The sequence below is a fragment of the Typopeltis vanoorti genome, chromosome 25, assembly GCF_054136105.1.
Source record: "Typopeltis vanoorti isolate ZY-2024b chromosome 25, IOZ_Tvanoo_1.0, whole genome shotgun sequence".
Taxonomy (NCBI): domain Eukaryota; kingdom Metazoa; phylum Arthropoda; class Arachnida; order Uropygi; family Thelyphonidae; genus Typopeltis; species Typopeltis vanoorti.
This window is the reverse complement of record NC_143573.1, coordinates 40,646,442-40,674,305: the sequence shown is the minus strand read 5'-3', so window position 1 is coordinate 40,674,305 and position 27,864 is coordinate 40,646,442. Positions and strand designations below refer to the sequence as shown.

At 34.8% G+C, this 27,864-nt stretch overlaps 1 protein-coding gene across 1 annotated transcript in view; it reads left to right on the top strand.

The window, feature by feature from the left end:
- The window catches only part of LOC150092681 (lipase maturation factor 2-like), a 332,985-nt gene extending 310,408 nt beyond the window's left edge, over nt 1–22,577 (top strand). The window contains exons 15-16 of the mRNA XM_090414594.1: nt 8,798–8,909; nt 19,360–22,577. Of these exons, the coding sequence (XP_090270720.1) occupies nt 8,798–8,909; nt 19,360–19,518 (271 nt within the window). The 3' untranslated portion in view covers nt 19,519–22,577. The remainder of the gene's footprint in view (nt 1–8,797; nt 8,910–19,359) is intronic.
- The last annotated feature ends 5,287 nt before the right edge of the window (nt 22,578–27,864 follow it).

The window sequence follows — 27,864 nt, the reverse complement described above, 5'->3', positions numbered from 1 at the left end:
TGTTCTAAGAAAAAGATGGAGTGAATAATGGCATTGTAGAACTATTAAGAAGAAAGATATTTAAAATAAATTTCATAATATTCAAGAGTGCATAAGCAAGCTAATATAAAGTGTAATGGTTATTTAAAATAAATATGAAATGTGATTAATGAAACAATTCTGTTTGAAGCAGTAATTTCAGGAAAGAGATCTAGAGGAAGCCAAGATATCAAACTAATAATCTGGTGTTGGACTATTATTTGTTTCAAAATTGGAATACTGTAAGTATACTAAGAATAAAATATAATGGGGAAAACTCGCATAGATGTCCCACATATGAGTTACTAAAGTATTTGTCCACTTTACTTGCTACTTCTTCAACTTATATTAAAAACACTGTGGACTTGAAAAACAATATTTTATCTTGTTTAAGTCTTTCCATGTTATGATTAGTTTAAATATTGTCTTTGTTTACTGACATTTCTTTATCAAATACCATCAAATTATTCCAACAAGAATTTCCATCAGATATTATAATTTCCATCAACATTCCAATATTCTTCTTCCTCATGTAACCTCCTCTATGTGGCACCATATCCTTCCAGTCCTCTGTTGGTTGGCAGCTCTTCTTTTTGTTTCAGTATAGTCATATGATCATCAAACCATGTCCTTCTTCTTTTTTTTTACCTCTTGATTCTCTTCCCATAATCATAGCTTCTAAAGCTATTAGTGTCCTCTGTCCTGCTGATCCTCAATACATGTCCTGCCAGTCTCATTTTTCTCTAGATCATTTCCTGCAATAAAGATGTCTGTGTTTTCATTCTCTGTAGTACCTCTGCATTTGTCATATGCTCTGTCCATGGGATTTCAGGGCTCTTTTGTAGCACCACATTTCAAAGGCCACTATCTGTTGTCTTACTCTCTTCTTGAATACTCAGGTCCCACTTCCATATGTGAAACTAGCCAAACTAATGTTCTTATCATTCTCTTCTTTTTCGCTATACCCACAGAACTTCTGAGCAGATCTTTATTTTTCCAGAAGGCATCTTTAGCTATGTCGGTTCTTATTTTTTATTTCTTTATTTTCTTTTCCATCTGCAGTAAAGTAGGTACCTAAATATTTGTATTCTGTTGTATGCTCAATTTTTATATTGTTTATGAATATTTCTGGCTCAGATCTTTTTTCTGAGATTCTCATAAATTTGGTCTTTTTTGTATTTAAATGTAGGCCAAAATCTTAACCTTTTTCAATTAGTAGGTGCAGTAATTTGATTAATTTGTTTCTGTTTTCTGCAATTAGAATATCATCATCAGCATATCTAAGATTGTTGTCTTTTATACCATTGATACTGATTCCTATATTTTGTTTTTCAATTTTTCTCATCACTGTCTCACAGTAAATATTAAATAGATTCTGTGAAAGGATGCATTTTCTGCTTGGAGTAAATTTATAAATTTATGTAGATGATCTTCTAAGTCTAATTTTCCTAGAATATTAAACAGTTTATTGTATTTTACTTGATTGAAAGCTTTCTTGAAAGTCCATGAAGCATATGAATCTGTTCTGTTCCTTTCAAGCGATCTTTCCAGTAATAGTTTTAGTTCCAAAATAGTATTAATGGTTCCCATTTCTCTTCTGAAGCCTTTCTGTTGTTCACTTAGTTCAGCGGTTACGGCTCTTTCAATTTCTTTGTTAAAAGTGGTAAAAAAATGATTCTAGATGGATGAGAGATTAGGCTCACAGTTCTGTAATCCTCAATTTTTGGGCATTATTTTTTCTTTGGATTTGGTATGCAGAGCAATGTTGTAAAATATTCAGTTTCATTGTTTTATAGATGTGATCCACTAAGTAGTAACCATTGTTACAATAAATCCACTTATTATAACCAGTCGAAGCTAGTAGAAAGTAGGAAGTTAACTGAATAAATTTATTCAGTAACTTCCTACCATACCATCTTTGTTAATTCTGCTGTCTATTTTCAAATTTAACTTGCCATCTTCACTAAAAATGTGTGCTTAAATAGTTGAAATGTTTTACGGTTCTGTAGGTTCTCTATTCATGATGAAGTTGATGTTTTCAATCTTTTTTCCTATTTACATTTTCTTTGTCTTTTTTTTTTTTTTTTTTTTTTAAATTCATATTAAAAACGAGGATATTAGGAAAGAACTTAAAATTGTCAGCATCCAGGAATGTGTTAGCAGAGCTAATCTCAGGTGGTATGGTCACTTAAACAGAATGGGCGAGGAAAGATTAGCAAAACAAGTGTTTTCTGCCAGGTTGGCAGCAAAACGACCTAGAGGAAGACCAAGATATAGGTGGATTGATACTGTACAAAGTGCTTTAGACGATAGAAATATAAGATCTGATAATGTTGGAGTCTTGACAAGTAACAGACTGATTTGGAGGAAAATTGTAGATAGGAAATTAATAATGATGTAATTTTTTCATGTAGTACTATCATATCCTGTACACCCCTTGAGGGTACATAACAGGAATTTGATGATGATGATGATGATGATGATTGTCTTTTTAATGCTGATTTTCATATCAAATTTTCATTATAGCAGTTATTCAATTTAGTCAGGGAATCCTGCAGACTTGTCCTGGATTTCTTTAGGAGTATAACATCATCTCCATAAAGTAAAGAGCTGAGATTAACATCTCCAATTTTGATATTAGGTTTAATACCCACTTTCTTTCATAATATGATCCATATAGACGACAAATAACAGTGGAGATAATTTGATATGTCAACAAAACAATATTCCTGCATCATTGCTTCTTTGTATGGCAAAACTAGTCCCATCATTTTTGGGTCCCTTTCCTTATCATTTTCTTTCTGTCATACCTAGTTTCACTGATACATATATGCTCCTTCAGTAAACAACAGTTTTTCCAAGCCTCTAACAGCAAATCCAATTCATCTTGCAAGTGTAAATCCTTTCTACCACGAAAAAGAGTCCACAATTAACATACTGTGTACAACCTTTCTCCTGCCACAGTAGATCATTGAATCCTTTTATTAAGAAATAACTGTGCATTATTCATTCTGAATAAGTAAGATATAGACAGTTGAAAATATTCAATTAACATGAACTAAATAAAATATTTCTATTCACAAATCATGATCATCAGTGTAAAACAGTTTGAAATAAAAAAAAAATTAAACAACAATGAATGTATATGGAGAATAGAATCTCTCCTTATATGTAGTCATGAGACAACCAGATAAAAACCAATACTATTAGGATCAGTTGAAGTGTGTGATTATAAAAAAATAAACAAATAAAAACTTATATAATTAAACAGTATAGTTCTTAATAATTTGCTAAATTTTTGGCAAAAGTCCATGTTAAGGTTGAGATTTGGACTATGCCACAGTACTTCGGAACTTTCTTTAAAGAGATGCTCATATGTATGGGAGCATCTATGTAGTAATTAGGCATCATTCCAAAAGATCCTGTGACTAGTATTAGTAATCCTGACTAGTATTAGTAATCCCATGTTCTGCGAGACCCATTTATTGGAGGAAATGTAAGATTAGCCGGTCTGGTTGGCCGAGTGGTTAGTGTATCTGCTCTCGAGCCAAAAGGCTGTGGTTCGAATCCCCACAGGCATGGATGTTTGCGATTGTCTGTGAAAATACTAGTGGTGGTGGTGGACAGTAGATGACGCTGATGTAGATGATATGGTTGGATGAGGTTGAGTGATCAAGACGGAGAGGTGTAGAGTAGGCACCCTCCCTCGATGAGTCTTGGACTCCCTGGAGGTGTCAAATAATAAAAATTAGTGTTCAGAAAGGTGGATAGAAATAGATCAGCCTATTTGTCCAAAGTAGAATAACTTGCAGTTGCATAGGACTGAATAGACTACAGGTTGCAGTAGAGATGTAATTTTATCTTTTGAAATGGCATCAGTAAACTAATTGAATTTATAGCCTTAAAGCCTTATTTAAGGTGCAAGGATTAGGGTTTTGCGAGAATGTGCAAGAGAACTAGCAATGTGTTTAACTTGGCTCTTTAATTTAAGTCTCAGCTCTGGTAAAGCTCCAAGAGAGCAGAAAGGGAGAAAATAATTCCCTTGCATAAGGGGGGGGTTTAAGACTGAAGTAGTAAATTATAGACCAATCAGTATCTCAGGCATGGTGTTAAAATTGCTAGAAAAGTTGGTTAAGAAGAGAATTCAAGAATGGGTAGATAAAAATATGATACTGTATGAGGTTCAACATGGATTTGTGAAGAGTCAGTCATGCCTTAGTAATTTACTATCTTCTTATAATAGAGTAACAGCTGAGTTGGATACTACACTATGATTTTGCAGCATTTTGTAAAGCCATTCAACGAAATACTGCATGAAACTCTGTTACAAATTAGAACAAATGGGGATGGACATTTATAAGAGTGTGGCTGCTGGACAGATATCAAAAAAGTGATATGTGGATGGACAGAATCGAGGCAAAAACAGGTGGTGTGCTGCAAGGTTCAGTGCTGGGACCATTGCCGTTTAATTTGTACATAAATGATATAGGAAATAACCTGAAAGGAAATATTCAGTTGTTTGCTGATGAAGCATAATTAGGTAGTTACAATTAATCAAGATGATGTGGAGAGTTTGCATGATGATTTAAATAGGCTGTCAGTATGGGCAAAAGATAACAGGTGTCAGTTTAATGTAGAGAAATGTAAAGTTATGCATTTTGGGAAAAATAGATTACAATCCTTGGATCACATTGATGGCACTGTACTCCAGGAAATAGATGAAGCTATAAATTTAAGGGTGGTGGTAAACAGGAGTTTAGAGGACATATTGCTAAGGTAGCCCATAGGATTACTGTGCTCAAGTCTGGTCCCACTGAGTTTCTTGGGGATGAGGAAGCGGTCTAGAGGATTCAGAGGCAAGTAACCTGTGGAATGTTCCCTGTGAGGACAGATTTGAGGGTGTGTAGATTGCAGAAATTGGTTGATAGGAGAAAAAGAGAGGATATGATAGAAATATTTAAGTTACTTAAAGGGTTTTATAGGATAGATGCAGAGGAAATGTTTCAGCACTTGGCTAGAGGGATGAGAACAAGGAGGGGTTATCACTGGAAGTTGAATAAAGGTGTAGTTAATAGGGGTGTGAGATTTTTTGCTTGGAGAGCTGTAAATCAGTAGAATGGATTGCCAGAGTCAGTTGTGAATGCTTTGTCTGTTAATAGGTTCAAGGAGAGGTATGGTATATTGTGCGGATAGATTGGGTCTCCTGTGATGAGTCTTCAAACTTCATGGAAGTGCCTGTATAATAATAATAATAATAATAAGAAGAAAAAATTTTTGAATGCCATTAAAGGCATTCAAAAATGCCTTTAATGTAAGGGATGGTGATTCTGTGTGGATTTTCTCTTCTAATAGAGGGTGGAAAAAAATGGTTAATAATCATTTTACTATTCTGGGGCTATAAACATTGAGAATGGCAGTTTCTATAATTGTAGAAATTTCTTTCTGAAATTGATGAAACGACGTATATGAGCTGTAAAAAAAATGCATCTTATAATGGCATATGTTGTTTATTATTTTAACGGTATAATAGAACACAGAAACTAAGTAAATAATTAATTTATTAACTTGATGCTGATATTTCGCTGGTATTATAACCAGCATCTTCAGAGCACAAAAACACTGTTTGTCACAATACGCGAGACTCAAACAACATGGTGTACTTAAACAAAATTGTAGCAGCAACACAAAGACTAAAGTCCTGATTTTGGCGCCCTCTATCTGAAAAAAAAAAAAAAAAAAAAAAACCTATCATATATTACTAGAGTCCTAGAAAAGTGCTAGTTTTTTCTTAATATGACTGTCTCCCAGATCTTCGGCAAGTTAATACAGCCATATTTGTTGAGATTTGGAGTGTGTTTTAGGGCTTCTGTCGCCTCTAAGAACAATCTCTCTGATTTATACGGGTTTCTGTGTAGTACTTTTGTGTTTTTCCAGTTGATCCTGTGTGCAGGGGTATCCAGAACATGGTCTGCTAGGCCCGACTTCCCATAATGATAATTCCAGACATATCGTTTATGTTCGCTGATGCGGATATTCACAGTTCTTCCTGTTTGACCGTAGTAGGCTTGATTACATGAGCAGGGTACTTGGTAGACTCCTGGATGTGATAAAGGAGGAATGCTGTCCTTGGGTGAGCGGATGAGGGTGGCTAATTTGCTACATGGTCTGAATGTAGTGTGTAGTTTATGTTTATTGAGAATTCTTCAGATCTTTTCGGATGTGCCTTTAATGTAAGGGATGGTGACTGTTTTGTTGTAGTTCTCTGTGGTGGATGGTGGGAGGGGTTTCTTAGGAGTGTTTAGAAACCCCTCCCACCATCCACCACAGAGAACTACAACAAAACAGTCACCATCCCTTACATTAAAGGCACATCCGAAAAGATCTCAAGAATTCTCAATAAACATAAACTACGCACTACATTCAGACCATGTAGCAAATTAGCCACCCTCATCCGCTCACCCAAGGACAGCATTCCTCCTTTATCACATCCAGGAGTCTACCAAGTACCCTGCTCATGTAATCAAGCCTACTATGGTCAAACAGGAAGAACTGTGAATATCCGCATCAGCGAACATAAACGATATGTCTGGAATTATCATTATGGGAAGTCGGGCCTAGCAGACCATGTTCTGGATACCCCTGCACACAGGATCAACTGGAAAAACACAAAAGTACTACACAGAAACCCGTATAAATCAGAGAGATTGTTCTTAGAGGCGACAGAAGCCCTAAAACACACTCCAAATCTCAACAAATATGGCTGTATTAACTTGCCGAAGATCTGGGAGACAGTCATATTAAGAAAAAACTAGCACTTTTCTAGGACTCTAGTAATATATGATAGGTTTTTTTTTTTTCTTTTCTTTTTTTTTCAGATAGAGGGTGCCAAAATCAGGACTTTAGTCTTTGTGTTGCTGCTACAATTTTGTTTAAGTACACCATGTTGTTTTAGTCTCGCGTATTGTGACAGTGTTTTTGTGCTCTGAAGATGCTGGTTATAATACCAGCGAAATATCAGCATCAAGTTAATAAATTAATTATTTACTTAGTTTCTGTGTTCTATTATACCGTTAAAATAATAAACAACATGTTCGACGAACACATAAGTCTGTCCACACGTATAATGCCATATGTTTGTGAGGGATAGTGAGCCAAAGTCTGATGGATATATCAACCTAAAAGGAAGGTTTTGTGAAAAAAAGATGTCGATAAGGAGCTATCTAATTTTCTTTTTATGAGAACATCAAGGAAAGATATAGTTCCATTTGATTCAAGTTCCATAGTGATTTGATTTGTGATGAAAGTTGTTAATTTTTTTGTGAGAAGGTGTCTAGTTGTTCATGTGATCCACACAATAAAGATATCACCCATAAAGCAAAAGCATATCAAAGGTTTTAGAGTAATCATTAAGGTTTTGCTCTTCTAGTTCTAAATAGACATTAGCAAGAATGGGAGATACTCATTGAATTAGAGCAATCACATCTTTGTTTATACCTTGCAATAAGGTCACAATCCTGACTCTTTTGCACTTGTTTGCCTTTCAACAGCTTTTATATCTTCTTACCTTATTTATCTCCTTTCAAGTGATTTGTTCTGACTAATATAATCATATCTTTTACTTGTTTGCCTAAGTCATGAATCTGTGTTCCTGGAAAACTTGTTATTCACTTGTGTAGCATAGCTTTAATTCTAGAATTACTGTACATCACTAAATCCTTTTTGGCACCCTTTTCAATGCTTTGGCACCTTCCTTTCTCTCCTTGTTTTTTTGTCTTCTTTCTTAGTTCTCTTGATTCTTACAGCAATTTTCCAGTATCTCCAACTCCTTTCAAATTATGAATTACTTGTAGCCATGAGATATATCATCATATGACACTACTTTTTGATTCCACTACTTCTGTGTTACCTCTTTCACATCCGTCACTGCCATGCATTGTGCCACTTCAATTTGTGCTTGCATTCTTTTTGCCCATGTTTTTATGTGGTGGGTTGCCTGATAATACTAGTTATTTTATCTTAGATTTTTCTGATGACCCCCTTCCTGCTGTTTAGAATAGCAACAATACTCAAAAAGTAAGAAGGTAGTTAAAAAATAAGTAAATAAAAAATTGAGATAAGTCTAGGTTAAAAGTAATTGGCAAGTGTTGTTGGAATATTTTCAAAACAGGTATTTGAAAAATGACTTTGAATTACTTTAAAACTAGACACATTATTTGCCACCTATTAAATAATGAGAATATAGACTTCTTATGGTTGATGTATTCTTGTTCACCTCTCAGCCAGTATTATGACTGGCTGAGAGGTGACCAAATTATATCAGCCAACTTACAATTTCATATCCATGTTATTTCAGCACTACTCTGAATCCATGTTTTGGTTGATTTCTTCACATATTGTTGCTAGTAAGTAATTAAATTAAGATTAAATTTTCTTTATTCATTTTGGTAATGTCAACTCTTACTATAGCAGACTTACAGGGACCACAGGAATGGTTTTTATAAGGAATGGCTTGCAGTAATGAATTTGTTTTAACATAGCACCCTACCTTTATCTGGCCTTGGTCAGGACTCTTTGCAGTTTCTTATAATGAGCAAGTTTCTAAAAACAGTGATATAGTGAAAGTTTACTATACTATGCTATATTTCAGATGTTTGAAATCTGAGTTATTAGATCAAGTTATCACGCAAATTATGGTTATTAGTATATACCTATAAAGCACTTCTAGTTTCTCATTTTTAATTTAAAAAATAGAATTATAGCTAGAAAATGCATCTTACAGACAATCAGTGAACGAATGGTGGACCAGGCAAAGAGTTGAGGAATACTTCTCTGCTGTTGATCTGAGTCAGAAACAGCTAAAAGACTTCCTCAGTGCTGCGGGAATTCCAACAGTAAGTGTTTTGCATATGTTTAAATGAATGTATATTTTTAGCAATCAAATTAAGTGACAACTAATATTTATCATTAATCTAGAGCAATAATTGAAAAATTATTGAAGATCCCAAAGAGCTTTTGTTTATGTGGATTATAACTATCAATACTTACCTCATTAGAAATTAAAACAGAAATTTTTTTAAATATTTTAATTCATTTAAAAATAACAGTAACAAATCCATTATGTTAGCAAAACTTTTTTTATGAAAAATAACTATTTTCAAATAACATCTCAGTATTATTATAAAAATAGTGTTGACGAGGATCCCCAGGGATCTGTGGACCTGTCCTGTCAGGTGTCTTCTCCCTCCAGGAGATTGACTATCATGTGTCTCCACCATGTCCTATTCTGCACCTCTTTGCTGCATTCCTCATATGTGAGAGATGGGTCCAGTCTTCTATATTTTTCATCCACTCCAGTCTTTATCTTCCTCTCTCTTTCCCTCAACAGTTCCTTCGAGAAGTGTCCTTTGTAGGCAGTTATGTCTCAGAATATGTCCAAAATATCTGACTTTCCTCTTTTTATTTCTTTCATCAGGCTCCTGTTTATGCCTGCCATCTCTAGTACCTCTTCATTTGTCTTTTTGTCTTTCCATGATATTCTCATAATTCTTTGTAGCATCCACATTTCAAAGGCCTCCAGTTTTTTCACACTCAGATTGGAGAGTGTCCATGTCTCTACTCCATATAATAATGTAGACCATATGTAGCATTTGGAGATTCTTAGTCTTGTTTTCAGATTTAATTCTCTAGATGTTAGTAGATTTTTCATACTGTTGAAAATTGACCTTGCAATTTCAATCCTTTTTCTAATTTCATCTGTCCTGCCATTCTCTGTGATCAAGTGTCAGAGGTATATGTATTTTTGCACCTGTTCTAATTTATTTCCTTTTATATTGATGCATATTTTTGGTATTTTCTTTTCTCTTGAAATTATCATGGTTTTTGTCTTTTTAAAGTTGAAACTGAGGCCATACTGTTTGCTATACTTGAGGATTTCATCTATAAGAGTTTTGAGGTCATATTTGTTTTCAGCTAGAAGAACCGTGGCATCTGCATATCTTAGGTTATTAATATCTTCCTTCCTTCCATTCCTTGGGTACCTTTCCTGCAGCCAGACTTTTATTGAAGAGCCAAGTCAATGGAGTTGTCAGTTCTTTAGCACATTTTCTCAAAACTCGTGGTGAAATGCCATCCAGTCCCACAGCTTTACTGGTGTCCAGAGTACTCAGTATTTGGAACACGTGCTCCTCTTGCACCTCTAAACCCTGAACCTGCCCTATCCCTCTAGTATTAAAACCTTCTTCTCCAGGATGAAATACTCCAACAAAGTGCTCATTTGAACAACTCCACTGTCCTCTGCATCAGTCACTCTATTCCCATTTTTATCCTGCAATGTCATTCTTCCACAATCATTTCTCCTCCTACTGGCCACATAGCTAAAAAATTCTCTAGGTTATTTGGATCTTAGTGCCAATCTCTTCTCATATTCTAGTTTTGCCTTCCTCACCATACTGGTCACTCTCCTGGCCTGCATCTTATATTCTTCGTGTATCTGCCCTCCACTCCTCTCCTTATATCTCTTCCATAATCTCTTTTTCAACTTATTTATTTTTATTTAGTGCATGATGTACAGGTCTCAGAATAAAATATACAAATTACATAAAACAGCATAAAAACAATTGTAAAAATCATATTAAAATCATATTACACTAGGTTGAAATGATTAAACATCAGAATTAAGAATTAGGAGTCAGAGCTTAATCCTTAAATCCTGGATCCACTCCAGGGATTCTGGGGTCAGTTTAAAAAGTTCTCTTTAGAACCTGAGAATGAGTAGATGGGGCACTCAAGCACAATGTGATTGATAGTCTGGATCCCTCTTCTGCATTCATAGTTTGGAGTATCGGACCAGTTCCATTTATGCAAGAGATGCTTACATCTCCCATGTCCTGTTCTGATCCGATTTAAAGTGGTCCATACATATCTAGGGAGATTGAAGCCCTCCAGACAAGATGTCAGATTTTAGATGGATATTTGAAGATTGGAGGTATGTTGAAACCAATACTCTCCCCATGACTCGCATATGTCGAAGTTCTGGTCATTTATTTGTATTGCACTCCTCCAGGCAGGGTGCCTGGATTTCAGTCTTTGTGAAGTATGGAAGGAAATGTCTTGATGGATAGGCAAGGAACTGTTTCCAATTATTTTTGTCCATAGCTTGCTTAAGGCTTGGGTCCTGCAAAGCGAGGGAGGGGCTATATTACTGAGAGTTAGGAGCCAGTAGCCAGGAGTAGATCTTAAAGCTCTAGAGATTATCCTCATAGTTTGATTCAGCTGGACATTGACTAAAGAAGCATGTGTGCTGTTCAGCCACACAGGAGCACAATACTCTGCTGTGGAATAGACCAAAGACAGTGCGGTAGTATGCAGTGTGTTGGCATCAGCACTCCAAGAAGTACCAGCAAGTTTATGCATTATATTATTACAAGTTTTTAATTTCCCAGCAATATTTTCTAGATGATATTTAAATGTCAAACTTCTGTCTAGGGTAACTCCTAGGTATTTTGGATGATTGTTAAATTTCACCTGTTTATTTCTGAAGTAAAATTTTGGGATATAGTTGGCCTGGATATTATGAAAGGATGCTACTTCAGTTTTGTTTAGGTTAGGTTGTAATCGCCATTGTCTAAAGTATTTATCAAGTACAGCCAGATCTTCAGTTAAGATGTTCTCAGCTTTTTGGAATGTTGAATTGCAATGCCAATATCGTTAGCATACATGAATCTCTGTGATGCTGTCTCTGGGATATCACTAATATATAAGTTAAAGAGCAATGGGGCAAGACCTGACCCCTGAGGTAGGCCATTTTTAATCTTAAAGAATTTACTTTGGGATTCATTGAGAGATACTTGTATCCATCTGTCTGCTAGTATTTGATTAATTAGGTTGGCTAGTTTTGGTGATGGGATAGTTTCTAGGAATTTTAAGATAAAACCCTCTCTCCACACTGTGTCATAGGCAGCAGAGAGGTCCACGAATACTGCTATTGTTTTCAATTGCTTTTCATAACCGTTCTCTATAAAGATTGTCAAGGCCAGTACTTGATCGCAACAAGTTCTGTTATGTATACTTGAAGAAATTCTGTTGTATAGCATTCTTTTGAGAAGTTTCAGGCAGATACTTAGCAAGGCAATAGGACGGTAGTTGGAAGCATTTGTAGGGTCTTTGCCAGGTTTTAAGACAGCAATGATTTTAGATCTTTTAAAAATTGATGGAAGCATGCCAGAGTCCAGGATATTATTGTAGATAGCAGTAAGCCATTGAATAGTTTTTGGTCCACAGTTCTTAATGAATTCAGGGTAGATGTTATCGAGTCCAGCTGCCTTCCCAGTCCTCAATGAGTTAACTGCCTGCTGGGTAAGTTCCTGGGAAGTGAAAGCCTGAGATAGTGATGATGGTGGAAGATCTGCTTTGAGATTTTTTAGTTTTTGTTTCACCTCTCTTGTAGCTACTTTATCTTGAGGATATTTACTCATTGAGACTATATGCTTTTACTTTTATTTTTTACTTTTCCAGTCGAAAAGCTTGGTCCTTGTATTAGTGTCGAGCTTCCTACTTAGGGACCAAGCTTTTCGACTGGAATGAGTAAAATTATTCATTGTTTTAATCCATTTGTCTTTTCTAGCATTGTCAAGAGACTTCAGTAGCTCAGTGGCTACTGTAGGGTTATTATTAGTAGAGAATTCTTTATACAGTTTTTCACTGTCACTATTCCAGCCTGGGATATATTCTCTCCTAAAACCTCTTGGTTAGTTTGACAGCTCCAATAACAATGCTAACAAATCTATTGTAATTGTTTACAGTGGGCTTTATGAATCTTATTACAGGGCCAACCTGTTTCTTAAAAGAATCCCAGTCAGCTTTGAGAAAGTTCCTCCTAGGTTTTTATATTGTTCTTATGATTGGAATATTTAGACCTTCTTTATAGGTCAATGTTGGCTATTTGGAAAACTGTCTAATACTTTCCTAGAGATGGGAATTTGGCTGCCATAATTGTCTGCAGTACAGAAGCACAACTCAGGGTTATATTCTCTTTCCCATCTAGAGGAGAGAAAGCTCGGTTTATCTTTGGCATCAAAGATCAGATAGAGGTTTTGATTTTCCATCTGATTCACTAGTAGGGTACCATTTATTTATTTAGGTCATCCTTTCTATAGCCCCAAAGGGAGTGATGACCATTAAAATCCCCAGGATTATGCTTGATGTTGTTGCTGGTTGTTTACTTGATCAGGTCATTTAGCTAAAGGATGTTTATACACGTTGGTTAATTAGAAATGTTAATTAAAAATAATTAGAAATGTCCTTTTTTATATATGTTGCCACACCATATTTGGAATGGTTTATGCAGTTAATCATCTTGTAACCATATATTTTCCCTCTCGTTAGTAGATATAGATCGTCCTTAGTGTGAGTTTCCTGTACTACTACATCTATTTGATGGTAATTCAGGATCTTAGTAAGAACTTTGCATTTAGCCCTACGTATGCCTTCTATGTTTAACTGGCATATTTTTAAGAGTGAGCCCATGTTCTTGATTCTCAAATCCTCAGTAGGTTTGTGTCGGTTATCTGAGAGCCTGTGTCCATGAGTCCTGCTAGGAGAGTATGGATCCATCTGTCGCCATAGACTATTTAGCATTATCCAGGGTACACCCTACGAGAAGGCGGTCTATGTTACACCCCTCTTTTTCAACTTCAGTTCCTGTTTGATATTGTTTGTCATCCACTTTATAACTGTCTAATACTTTGGAAGCATTTTCCAGCGAGTATCAGCGTATTCGTGCTGTAAGAGTGAAAAGAAGCAGATTTTGACTAAAAAACACGAAAAAATTCACTTTTTGCAAAATTTCACGGAAACGTTATTTTCGTGTTTTACACAAAAAAACGCTATCTAATGAAGCTATTTGAGTGTATTTAAGTATATTTCGTTATATGGCACATAATTTAACGCAGAGGTTGTTAAAGAAACCAGCAATACATAGTGTAGTGCTTTATACCTTGTTTGGACATTATGTCGTTAGATGGCGCTGTTATCGAACTAATGTTGAATTTTTTAAAAATTTGCATATCACCCGATTAAGTTCTTATTAGCGCAGTTTGATAGATAGCACTGCCCTATGCCTATATAAAAAGTTTCATATCGCTGGAAGCATTTTAGAGCGAGTATCAGCGTATTAGTGCTGTAAATGTGAAAACAAGCAGATTTTGACTTAAAAACGAAAAAATTCACTTTTTGCAAAATTTCACGGAAACGTTATTTTCGTGTTTTACACACACAAACGCTGTCAAATGAAGCTATTTGAGTGTATTTAAGTATATTTCGTTATATGGCACATAATTTAACGCAGAGGTTGTTAAAGAAACCAGCAATACATAGTGTAGTGCTTTATACCTTGTTTGGACATTATGTCGTTAGAGGGCGCTGTTATAATTGTGTCTGCTTCTTCACTCGTGGAATACGGCTTACTATTGCTGCTAACAAATATTCCTTCACAATTTCCCAAGCACTAATGATATCCTGGCCTTCCAATTCTGCCCTCCATGGAACTGCCCTTATTGATACCTAAGACTATTATAATCACCTGCCTTATAATTCCACCTATGTTCCCTTTTCTTTGATACACCTGCATGTCTATTCATCTTCCAATGGTCACTCTCTCCAACTGGTGGGAGAGATGTCATCTCACTTATCAGCTCTTCTGATGCTATGACCAAATCCAAAACTCTTGAACCTCTTGTTCCCTCTGTTACATGTTGCCTAAGATATTTGTCCCTTAAGAATTCTAGAAATTCCATCCTCTTATTACTACATGCATTTTCCTCTTCCCAGCTTATACAGGGAAGATTATACAGTCGTAGTTAAAATCTCCCATAACAAGCATTCTTCTTGCACTTCCCAAGCTCAACTGCCTAAATATCTCGTGCTCCCCATCCTCTCTGCACCTTGGCTTGTAGCAACATTCCACTAAATATCCTGTCTTGCCCACCTCTTCCTCACACCATATGCTTTCAAAACCATTTGTGTCACTGCCTTTCAAAGCCTCCACTCGTAGAGGACATAAGTTATCACTTAATATAAGCAGTACTCCACGTTTTCCCTTTCCTATCCTTCCAAAAAAATGCTGTACCTTGCTACTTCAATTCCTGTTATTATATCATCCTCCATCAAGCATGTCTCAGAGATCCCAATAATCTTTGGGCAGGCTGATGTTATCATCAGCACAAATTCATCTCCTTTATTTCAGATACTCCTTGCATTAGTATAAAGCATAAAAATGTTCCCCTCTCAACCCCATTGGACTCGGTGTTACCTGATGTCGTCCCCCAGGCACCTATTCCCACAAGAAGCCACTCCTGCTACCATCCACCCTGGAAATTCTAGTTTCCCTACATTGACATACTGACTTGTTCAGAAAACAGCAATGTCTCCAGGTGCCTTCGTCCTTCCTCATTCAAATACAAGCGGTCTCTCCCATACAGTTCCCTTCTGTCTTCAAACACCCTCTAAGCATCCACATATTCTAATCCTCTCTTCTGACACATTCTGGCTATTATGCTATTCAGTATTGCCACTCTTCTGCTCAGCTCATCACTATCATACTTGGGGAAAACATACACAATCTTTCCTCTCTGTGTTTTCTTTTGCACAACCTCAAGCAAGAATCTCAGATCTCTCACTGCCCAATTTACATTGCCTCTTAAGTCATTCGTGCCCACCATCACAATCATTTCATCCATCCTTTCACCCCTCTTTTTGCCATAGCCACATTTTCTATCATCCCTCCAGGCAAACACACCTCTGGCATCCTATCTCGCATACCACAGATCATCAAGTCTCCATACATCACACCTCTTACCACTCTGTTCCTTGATTGCTTACCTGCATCCCTCACTCTCTCTCATTTAACCCTTTCTCTCTGTGTTTCCCTACTTACCTGCTGTCCTGGCATCACTCTATCCCTGCTTACATTCTCTCCTCCCCTATCATTCCCATGCCTCTCTCTCTCCTGCTGTTTCTATTCTCTCCTCTTCTATCATTCCCAAAACTGTTTCTCACTCCTACTCTGATTCGCCTTGCATTCATCCTTCCATTCTCCTAATCTCATCTTTCATGCTTCTCATCTCATTCACAAGACATTCCACCTCCTCTTTCAGCTCATTTATCTCTCTCTGCAAGTTAGTCACTCTTACTTGTCATTCATTCTCCCAATTAAGACCATCTTTGAAAACTTCACAGTAATTCAAGCCTTCCACATTCTCAACTCTTATTTTCTCATTCATGTTTTGCTCGGCATTCTCTCCTATCACACTACTCATCTCCTGACATTCATTTCCCATCCCTGATGCAACTAGGTCGGTTATCAAAATATCTAATTCATTGAATTCCTCCCATTGCCTACATTTTGCACATATACACACCCCCCCTTCTCTCATCCGCCGCATATCCAACTCCCAGGATGCGTACATGTTGCAAGCACTACATACCACAAAGTCCTTTATTATGTTATGTATAATAGAGTTCTTAAATGGCGGAGGACTTGGTGACATGGCATTTGTGATTGTGGCTGCCATCATTCCTTACTGCCAAGGAACTACTAAACTAAATGCTAAATATATATATATAAATAAACACTGTATTATATATATATAAAAATATAAATGCTATATTCAACTATACTAAATAGCAAAAACTTATCTTCTCTTTCACTGCAAATGCTGCCGACTGTGACCTCGTCTTCTCAGTAACCCAAAAATAACACAATATATAACAACGAAACTCCAAAAGCAGAATTACTAAAGAACACTTGTGTTACTGAGAAAAAATGTACTATCATATCCTGTACATGTCAGGAATTTGATGTTGATGATCACTTCCAGTTTTAAATCCTCTGTATACTCTTGTATCCTGAACCAGCATATCACTATGAATGATGACACAACCAATGAAGGTTTTCTTATTTCTTGTGACTTCTCGTCACATGAACTTATGCACATCTTTATTTTGGGACATGTTTAACTTCTTTTTAAACACATCCCAACTTAATCCTTAGTTTTAGTAATGTCTAATCTGTATCTGGAAGAGAAATACAGCAGATATATACCTTCATTATTATTATTATCCTTGACCTCTTGTCTCCAAATTTTCCAAATACTTTACTTGGTAGGATTCATTTCCTTTCTCTACTGTTTAGACCTCCAACAAGGACTACCTTTTCCATTTCTTTTGTTAGCTGCATTCTCTAATATCTTGAAAAATTCTTCCACTTCTTCCTTAAGAGAACCTTCTGTGTTACCATAGGCACCAACAGACAAAACTTGTTTCATCATTGTGAAGTTTCTCACATAACTCTACTTGAAATTGCCTTCCAATCAGGAAGTTTATCTTCATGTTTAATGTTGAACGCTATTGCTTCTTATTGATCATTATTGCCTTATAACATCTTATATTTACAGGACCATTGTTAGGGTATATGCCACCACCCCTAAGCAAGCACTATTTTGCCACTTGTGAATTCAAGAAAATATGTAAAATTGAAAACAAATGGTATCTTTATGATTGAGATACAGTTTTTCTGTCCTTCAAACTTGCTGCTCCACTAAGCAACTAAGGCATTACCCTAGTTGCTTAGTGGATTATGACAGCCTTGTATATTTATTATTTAATAAGATCTTAACCATTTGTCTTCTTTGTCTCATTAACACCAATTATGCTCCCATAGTACTTTTAATTCTTTAAGCAACCTCATAATTGCTACTTTTCTTCATTTGTTACTTTTAAAATCTGCTGTGTAAATACAGGTGCATGTATTATTTAGATCAGAGGTCGGCAAAGTGGTCAACATCGACCCCCTGGGGGTTGATGTGGCTATCCAAGGGGTCGATAAATGTCTAAGGTTCATAAGGGGATTGAAATTTTTAATGTTCTTTATAAATTTCTTTAAGCATTTTCTTTAAATATTTCTTATCAAGAAGTAGTAATAAGGTAAAAGGGTGAAGGAATTATCATTTTTAAAATTGAGAAATTTATTATTGATAACATTTATTTAACATGATGGTGGTCAATGAGCGACAAGGAGTCCATGGTCTAAAAGGTTTGCCGACCCCTGATTTAGATAATCATTACTTGTACAACTTATATTAAGTTTATGTAGCTGAGTTGTTATTGATGATGCCCTTCACCTGGTGGCAGGATTTTTCATTCTAAGACATTGCCCAGAGAATACACATATTAATAGATATAGCTAAATTTACAGATAAGATCAACCACCTATTGTAGCATTGATTAGTTTCTATAAAGCCAAGCTATTTGGCTGTAATAGACTACTTTCCAAATGATATAAGGGAAAGATATTTGAGATTCTTTCATAATACATAGATAAAATATTTTTGGATTTCTTTGTAATTGTTTGCTGATGATGCAAAGTTGGGTAGAACAATAGTGAGTGCACAGGATGTCAAAATTTTGCAAGATGATTTGGATAGTTTGGAGGACTGGGCTAAGGAAAATGGATGTCAATTTAATGTGGCAAAGTGTAAGGTTATGCATTTTGGTTCAAAAGATTAGCAGCAGTACATCACGGTGGTGGAACCGTACTCCAGGAGATTGATGAGGCCAGGGATTTGGGAGTGTTGGTCGATAGGGAGTTGAAGTTTAGGGGGCACATTGCAGAAGTGGCTAAATCAGCTCATCAAATCACTTGGTTGCTGAAAAATACTTGAACAAGCAGAGACAAACAAGTTATTGTTCCTCTGTATCGAGCCTTGATAAGACCCCATCTAGACTACTGTGCACAGATATGGGCACCAGGGTTTCTTCTTGATGGGGGAGGAGGAGAGGATCCAGAGACGAGTGATCAAGATGATAGCAGGTCTGTGGAATGGACCTTATGAGAACAGGTTGAAGATTTGTAGGTTGCAGAAATTGGTTGATAGGCGGAAAAGGGGTGATATGATTGAGACATTCCAATTACTGAAGGGTTTCTATAAGATTAATTCAGAAGATATTTTTAAGAATAGGAAATAGGACTGGTGGTAGGAGGACTAGGGACCATACATGGAAGCTGGGCAAGAATGTGGTTAGCAAGGGTGTTAGAGCTAAGTTTTTTTACTTGGAGAGTGGTGAATGAGTGGAATAAGCTGCCAGAGTCTGCTGTGGATGCCATGACTGTGAATGAGTTCAAGGCAAGGTATGATAGATACTGTGTGAATGTCAAATAGTTGTTCCTGACATGATGTTAGGGTCTCCCTCGATGTGTCTGGCGACTCCCTGGAGTTGCCCATAGTAATAATAATGATATATGATCTAAGTCCAATATCAATTTTTTTTTTTTTTTCCCTCTTTCAGGAAAAGACCAGATACTTGAAAGTGTCGAACACATTCCTCAAAAAGTCTTTAAATAGGATCAGGCAGTGGATCTCTACACTACGTGCTCCAACATTTATTTGGTCTTTATTCAGTACTGGTCTAACAATTAATTTGTTGTATCCTTTGGTAAAATCGTAACTTAGTAATGGCTGAGAATTATTACTGTTGGACTCTCAAGTGCCATAAATTGACTTTGTGGTGTGATGTTGTCAGAATACGAAAAATTTCACATACATGGCAGAATACTGAAAAGTATTAAGATATTCCAAAGATTGTGCATTCAAATAAGTTGTATGAGGTGATGTATCCAACTGAAAATAAAATTACAAGTATTTTGGGTTCAGTAGCTGTTGTTTAAATCACAGGTAATCAAAATTCTTTACAATTGAATTGCAATTTTCACATATCACGACATGAAAATGAACATTTGTCTTTTATAAAGTACCATGTTATCTCTTACACATTTGTATTACTGTGATGCTTCATTGTATTTATATGTTAAAAAAATGTCTTGTTGTATACATAAAATGATTTGTAAATTGAATTACTCCTCTTTATTCAATAAATTTTTGTGATTGTTATAATTGCTGGTTCTGCAAAGTATTTTATTTTTTCTAGATATGTTATTCCAGTCTTCAAATTTAATTTCTAGTTTGTATTCTTATACATATACTAATAAAATGGTCATTCTGAATATGCATATTCATTCAAGTGCTTTTATGAATATGTTCAAAATTTTATAAGAACTTTATAAGCATCCAGCTATAGTCATCTCTCACTATAATGGATTACTAAAAAAAAAAAAAAAAGTACCAACTAAAGCCAAAATAATACTATTTTGAAAGAAATTGACTATGACACATTTGCTGTAATAACTATTCCTTCACTTCCTACAAATTCTATAGCAGAAATGAAGTGTAATATGAATATCTTGGATAAAGTTTAGTTGCAGACATGTGAAACTTTATAAAAGTACTAGGCTGACATTTCATTCTCATTGCATTCAGAAGCATAGTTCAGGTATGGATTAAAATAAAAATCCACGTGTCTACTTAATCAGTTTATTAATTTCATTTTCTCCAGAGTTGAATGATATATATAAAAAATTATGTAACGTTGGGGAATTCTATAAATCAGGAGAATGCAGTGAAATATTCCCTTTTTAAAATCTAATTGTTTGAATCATTAAGTTTGTATTGTGTTCTATTTTTGTACTTTTTTTACAATTTTTAAATATATACAATTAATAAAACTAATTATTCTAGTAAATTGAGGTGCTTTATATAAAGTCATGAAACAGTGACTTTGAACACTGACTTCTTATGATCTTAAATTAGGTTGCATTCTTCCTACCCATCCCAGTTTGAATAGTTTAAAAAAAAAAAGCTTATATATTACATATTTAACTTAATAATTATTTTTAAATGAATAATGATCATTCCAGCATCAAAAATGTCAATGTACAATCAAACAGAAAAATAAAATACCATTGGTCTATAATTAAATTTTGTATTCAATGAATTGTGCAGTTAAGATTAAAAAAAAAAAAAGGGGGGGGAGGAGGAGAGTACATAGACATGTGTTATTGTATATACACTAAGGTGCTAAAATCTATTGTAGTTGAACTTGCTTTAATTTTCATTGCTCAATGTAACTTTGTTTTCTATATTTAAACTATCTTCTTATTTTGCAGTGAAGAATTTTCTTTATTGTTATACTCATATATGTATTGTTCTTAAGTTTCAAGCAGTGCTGTTCAACTGTAAACGTTTCTGGCTAAATGCTAGAATTTGTATTTATGTCAAACAGCTGTTAAATAATTGGAATAAGTTAATGTTTTTGTTTAGGGCATAATTTTTTCCACTTCCTTTCCATTTTCACTGTGTACCATATGAAAAGTTTAATGTGCAAATACCAGACATTAGTTTTCTGTGGCAAACCTTGTTGAAAGATATACAGCACTAGTTTCAAGTCCATAATCCTAAGATGCTGAGGGAAGGTGAAATGAATCCTACCTAGAAATGATTTTTAAAAAAAAGTATTATTCATTCTTTTCAGTTTCTAATTTTTTTTATGATAATACATGAATGAATTTCAGCTGTTCTATTAAATTTCCTAGTTCATAGCAGTTATTCTTTTCACGATGTGAAAAGAAAAACAAAGTTCATATTTCTTCTGCCATGTATGAAGTCTCTGTATATGAAGCATGGCAGTACATCTATTAAACTATCTAAAAAGATAGGGTATCAAGTATATATTACCACTGATATATCATTTATCCTTATACCATCAATCTTTAGATAATTGGCAAGTATAGTTAGTTACACCTGAGTTTGAATTCTACATACTCTTCTATACCTACTTAATTTCATTTTTTGATATACAGTATAACAACTGTGCTTAATTCTTGCATATCAAGAGAACAAATTTTATCTAATTATTACACAGCTGAAGAAGTCCAATTTGGAGTGTAATTCTCTTTCTTTCATTTCATTATGGATTGTTTAGGACTGCATTAATAAACTGTTGTAGCACCTATATTTGAAAGTTTTTGAAGCTGAAAAGCGATGTTTAATAGCTGCAACTTGAACCACCCTCCCTCCCTCCCAGAAAAAGAGAGGTTTGGGACTAATAGCATTATATATGTTCCAAGAAAAAGGTTGCTTTAGCTTGAAGTGCATACGTTTGACTTGATCATATTAAATATACAGTGAACAGTATTTTTATGCTTTTAAGCGAATAACTAATTTAAATGAATTACTTAATTTTCTTGGGTAATGATATACATGCCTGTGTAAAATCTGTGTGAATATAGAAAAACCAAAAAAATATATTCTAGCTAGAAAGATTTTTATGTAAACTGCATATATTATGTATGTTGCAGTTATATATAAGATTTTGTAAATTAAAATTTATAAAATATGCACATATTTAAGTAATGTTAATAAAGTTTAGTGGAAAAATTCATCTCATGTATGGGTTGGAGTTTTAATACAGAATTCTCGCATTGCTGTTAACTTCTGTACGTTGCTGTCATCTCAGTTTGCATCTTGATGTATATATGCTTTAAAAAAATTACTTTCACTGATTTAAGGAGGGAAAAAAAAACTATTTGCATCAAACTAATTTAAGTTGGTAAATTTGAACATGTCATCATGTAATAGTTGCAGCTAATAAAGATTAAAACAATTGCAGGATTTTATTGCATTCTCATTTTCTTGCTGCAGTGTAGCAGTGATATTTTGAAATTGTGCGGTCCCTCTCATTTTTCTTGCTGCAGTGTTAGTAGTGATATTTTGAAATTGTGCAATCCCTCTCATTCTCCTTTTATACTTTAGATATAATTGTAATGCTTTGAAGTGTAATATGCAGTACTTATAATTTAATATCTTTTCCCATTGAAGACTAAATCCCATCAGTTTTAAGCTTATAATTGAGAACCTTCCATTAAGCATGCAACAACAAATGTGAAATCAAAATAACTGATGTTACTACTGTTTAATGTAATTACTAGCATTGGGTCATATAGCAAAAAAAAAATAAGTCAAAGAAATTTCTTCGTATGTAAATTTTTTTCTGCATAGTTACAAACTAAATAAGACAAATTTTTATTTTAATCCCTGCAAGTGAAATATCTTCACAGTTGGGCTATTTCTATATAGACCGTTAGCTTTACATAATTTGCCTCAGTATCCCATTATGTACTCTATCTTTCTTTCCAGACAATTGCAATGTTTTATGGTAAGGGTGACTACCCAGACTGATTTAAATCTTTATTTAAATCTCATCAGTGGAAATTAGACCCAGGATCCCAAGTATTTTAACATGGTGATACACCATTTTGTTCCTTGTGTTCAACCTCAATAAAGGTGGAAACCAGTCTGGGTAGTGGCCCTTTCCATGATGCACAGCATACACATTGGAAAGATAACTTAAGTATTATGGAATACTTAAGCAAATTGATGTAAAGTTATCAGCAATGTACAGATAGCAAAGTTGTGAAGATACTTCATTCAAGCTTTGTTTGCTTTGGTGTAAAGCAGCGATTTTCAACCAGTGTGTCACGAGATTTATGAAAACAAATTAATTGAAAGAAATAATGTCGTAATTTGCGCATTTATTTATTAGTGTCTGGTTTTCCATCTTCTTGTGTGTAAATCAATCAAAATTATGCCTATTTTTTGCCAGATCATCAAAAAAAATTAAAAGAATGTATTGTTAGGTGCCGCAGAATTTTAATAATTAGTCTAGGTGTGCCACGTTATGAAAAAGGTTGAAAATCACTGGTATAAAGGATTAAAACAAGAATAGAATTTATCTGTTACAAGTTACATTGTTACCAAACCAAACACCCTCCTACAACTAGTTTTAATAATTTAAACTGGACCTTTTCAACTGAAGGTGAGTTAGCCAATCTCATACAGAAGTAATAGTTTTTTCTCCCGGAAACTCGGGTTTTTCATCCCGCATACAGACAAATTGGCCCTTCAGAACACACACAATTTTTACAGACAAAAAATACTACCTGTGGTGGTGGTTGGCAGTAGATGGCACCGATATAGTTGATTGGCAGTAGAAGTTCTATAGTGGTGGAGACGGAGAGTTGTACAATAGGTGTCCTCCCACGATGAGTCTTCGGACTCCTTGGTGTCACGAATATTAATAATAATAAACTTTCTACAACTGTTTGTTCCAGAGTATCTTATTATGGTGATACACCATTTTGCTACTTGTATATGAAAATTGACTTCTGCATTGATTTAACCTTAATATCTTCCTAGATTCAGCTCTGATTGAAAGGTTAAAACATGTCTACATGGTGACTTTTCCTATAATGCCTGATAGTATACACATCTGAAAGGAAGTTGTGTGCATTACGGGATAGAGCAAATTGATGTGAAGTTGCCCACTTCTATATAAAATTATCAGTACCACATGCAGAGCCACTGTAGCTCAGCCGGTATACACAAAGCCCTTTGATCAGAAAGACCTGAGTTCGATTCCCGTCCATGATGTGAGGAACCTTTATCTGGTCTCTTTCAACTAAAGGTGAGTTAACCAGTCTCATACAGAGGTAGAAAGTTTTTTCCACCTGGAAATTTGGGATTTTCATCCCTCAGAACAGGTAAACCGACCCGTGAACACACACAGATCTACAGTCATAAAATACATAATCCCTCACTAGGAAGCTCAACCACTCCTGAGGAGCAGGAGGGGGGGGGGGGCCTTACAAATAAAATGAAAATATATATATAAAATACTTCATGTATAAAATTTGTATTCATATGCTTCATATAAAGATTAAAACAGTGAGATATACAGTACTTTGGTAATAATTATTGAATAACCATTCAGTACAGTTTACCATGTGAATTTTTTGTTATTTCTCAAGCTAAATCTCAAGTATCCTTGGTATTTAAGCTTTGTATTGTACTGTTACAGCTTCTCTTAACTATTATTATTATTATTCGTGATACCTCCAAGGATTCCAGAGACTCATCGCGGAAGGACACCTACTGCACAACTCTCCTTCTCCACCACTACACCAAACCTCCACCACCAATCAACAACATTATCACCATCCACTGCCCACCACAGCTAGTATTTTTTGTCTGTAAATTGCATGTGTTCTGAAGGGCCGATTTGTCTGTATGCGAGATGAAAAACCAGAGTTTTCGGAGAAAAGCCCTGTACCTCCATATGAGATTGGCTAACTCACCTTCGATTGAAGGTGATATGTACAAATGCTTATTATGTAATAAGCATTTGCACAAATATAATTTAATGGAGTGCATATGAGAGAGAGAAAGACCATCACTAGCCTTGCTTCCTAAACATGAAGAGAAATGGTTAAATTCAATTTCCTGTATAAACAAGTAAAATAATAATATCCTTCTTGCATAGCAAGACCATTATTTTATTTTAACAGTTTAATGTTGAATTCTTTGTACTTGCAGATAGTTTTGTTTTGTCTTCTTCTGCAGCTTTTCCCACTTAAGTAGGGTATTTTTGTGGTGAGTCTCCTCCACAACTTCCTTTGTCTAACCACTGCTATTAAATTGATCTAATATTTTTTTTTTATTGTTAACAGTCCAAAATGAATGTGTGTGTGGGGGGGGGGAGACTTATCAGCTACACCACCACTACAGAACACTGAATATTTAAATACTGCAGCATAGCCATTCTACCACACACTAGGATCTCTTAGTATGTTTTGTGCTCTCCGAATATCTTGGAAAACCAGTGTCTTAGGATAGTGGATTTTTCCGTATACTTGAAGCCCCTAGAATGATCACTTTGCATAATTAACGAGTGTGTGCTAAAGTGGTGCAACACAACACTAATGTTATTGGTCCCATCACGAATTTTATTACAAAAAAAAAAAAAAAAAAAAACGTACAGAAAAACAATTATTGATGGAGAAAGACGACTTGATTGAAAGGTACTTTTCTTTGGAATGGAATATGAAATATTAGTTCCTTAAAAACACTGAATGCTTACATCATTAAATATGCAGATAGAAGCTTATTTAAAAAAAAAAAAAAAAATCTGACATTTAGTAAATTAACATGAAATGGGAAGTTCTCCCTCACAGTGCAGTAATGAGTTATCACTAGTAACTCGCACTGCGTATAGACTTAAAATTTATTTTTACAAATTAAATGCAATTTGATGTGTGTATTTAAAATTAAGTATATTGTTCCTAACCAAATATGAGTGAAATTCCTATTTCAATAGTGAAAACTTTGGCTATTACTTCACTATATGCACGAAACAGCTATGTATCCTTCGAAACAAAAAGGGAGAAATAATATCGGAAAAGTATGATAAAATAAAAGAATGGATGAAATATGTTGAACTCTTTACTGATAACAGAAAATGTTTATGAACAGATGGAATGTCTAAGTTAGGAGGTAGAATACGTGCTGAACTCAGCTGAAAATGGTAAACCGTTAAGCCCTGGTAGAATACCAGCAGAAATAGTCGAATTATTAGAAGGCAACAAAATTACTATATTAGTAAAGTTATACTTAATAAGATCTACAATACAGGTGTAATCCCTCAAGACTAGTTACACTAGACCTTCATCATGCTACTTAAAAAATTTTTTTTTTTAAAAAGCAAATGCCAAAACTTGTAATTGACTATAAAATGATGAGTAATGAGTCATGTTCTCAAAATGTTTCTGAAAATAATTCCAGAAAGAATAAGCAAAAAATGTGAAGACACCATCAGTGATACCCAATTCTGCTTTAAAAACAACTTCACAACAAGAGAGGCTCTTTTTTATTCTCAAATCATATTCTAAAACCGAAGTGACCAAAACAAGGAAGTATTCATTTGCTTCAACTTTGAGAAAGCAGTTGATAGAGTCCAACTTACTAAAATGATTGAATTATTAAAAAGAATTTTATATATATCAGATGGTAAAAACATCAGTATCATTGAAAACTTATATTGGAACCAAAAGGCATTTGTTCGAGTTGACATTATTACAGACTCCATTAACATCAAACGAGGAGTAAGGCAAAGATGTGTGCTGTTGCCTCTCCTTTTTTAACATATATACTCAGAAGCCATATTTCAAAAAACCTTAAAATCATCAGTAACATCTGATATGCTGATGACACAGCTCTTCTAGCTGATAATATTCAGGATCTTCAAAATCTTCTCGAACTAGTGAAGGAAGAGGGAAAAAATGAGATTAAGAATGCATATCACCTGGACAAGTGGTTAGTGTGCCCACTCTCCAGTTAAGAGGTTGTGGGTTCTAATCCTGCCATGGGCATGGATGTTTGTCATTGTTCTATAAATTCTGTGTGGAAAGAGAATCTGTGACTACCACTACTTATTCTAGCAGAAGACCTCACTCTCAAAACCCTGTGAGGTATGGGAGTAACCATACAGCATCTACAGACGTCAAATGTGGGAAGGAAAAAAAACTAAATTCATGGTCATAAAGCAAGAAACCAATTAATTCAACTGAATTGAAATGGCAAGAAAAAAAACTTCTCCTGATGAAATCAACACTATATAACCGTAATTTAAAGTTTAGAGTACACATGGTTAATTGCTATGTATGTACTGCTGTAAAGTGCAGAAACTTGAAGACAACATCGATTTAAAAAAAAATAAACTTTGAGATGTGGTTAATTTAACAGACAAATTAAAAATCCCATGGATAGTAAAAATCAAGAAGTACTGGAACAAATGAGGAAATCACGTGAACTTTTAGATACCATGAAAAGAATTAAAACTGCATAGCTTTGTCTCCTACTTCATAATGACAAATATAAGATATTTCAATTGATTATAAAAGGGAAGATAAATGGAAGAAGAGGGCAAAGAAGACAAAGATCTGAGGTGGCAGACATCAGACAGTGAACTGACATGAACTCTCAGACAATCCAGAATGGCTAAATGATCGCTCAAAATTTGCCTAGGTAGTCTTATAATTATAAAAATTTATTGATGTAATTATTT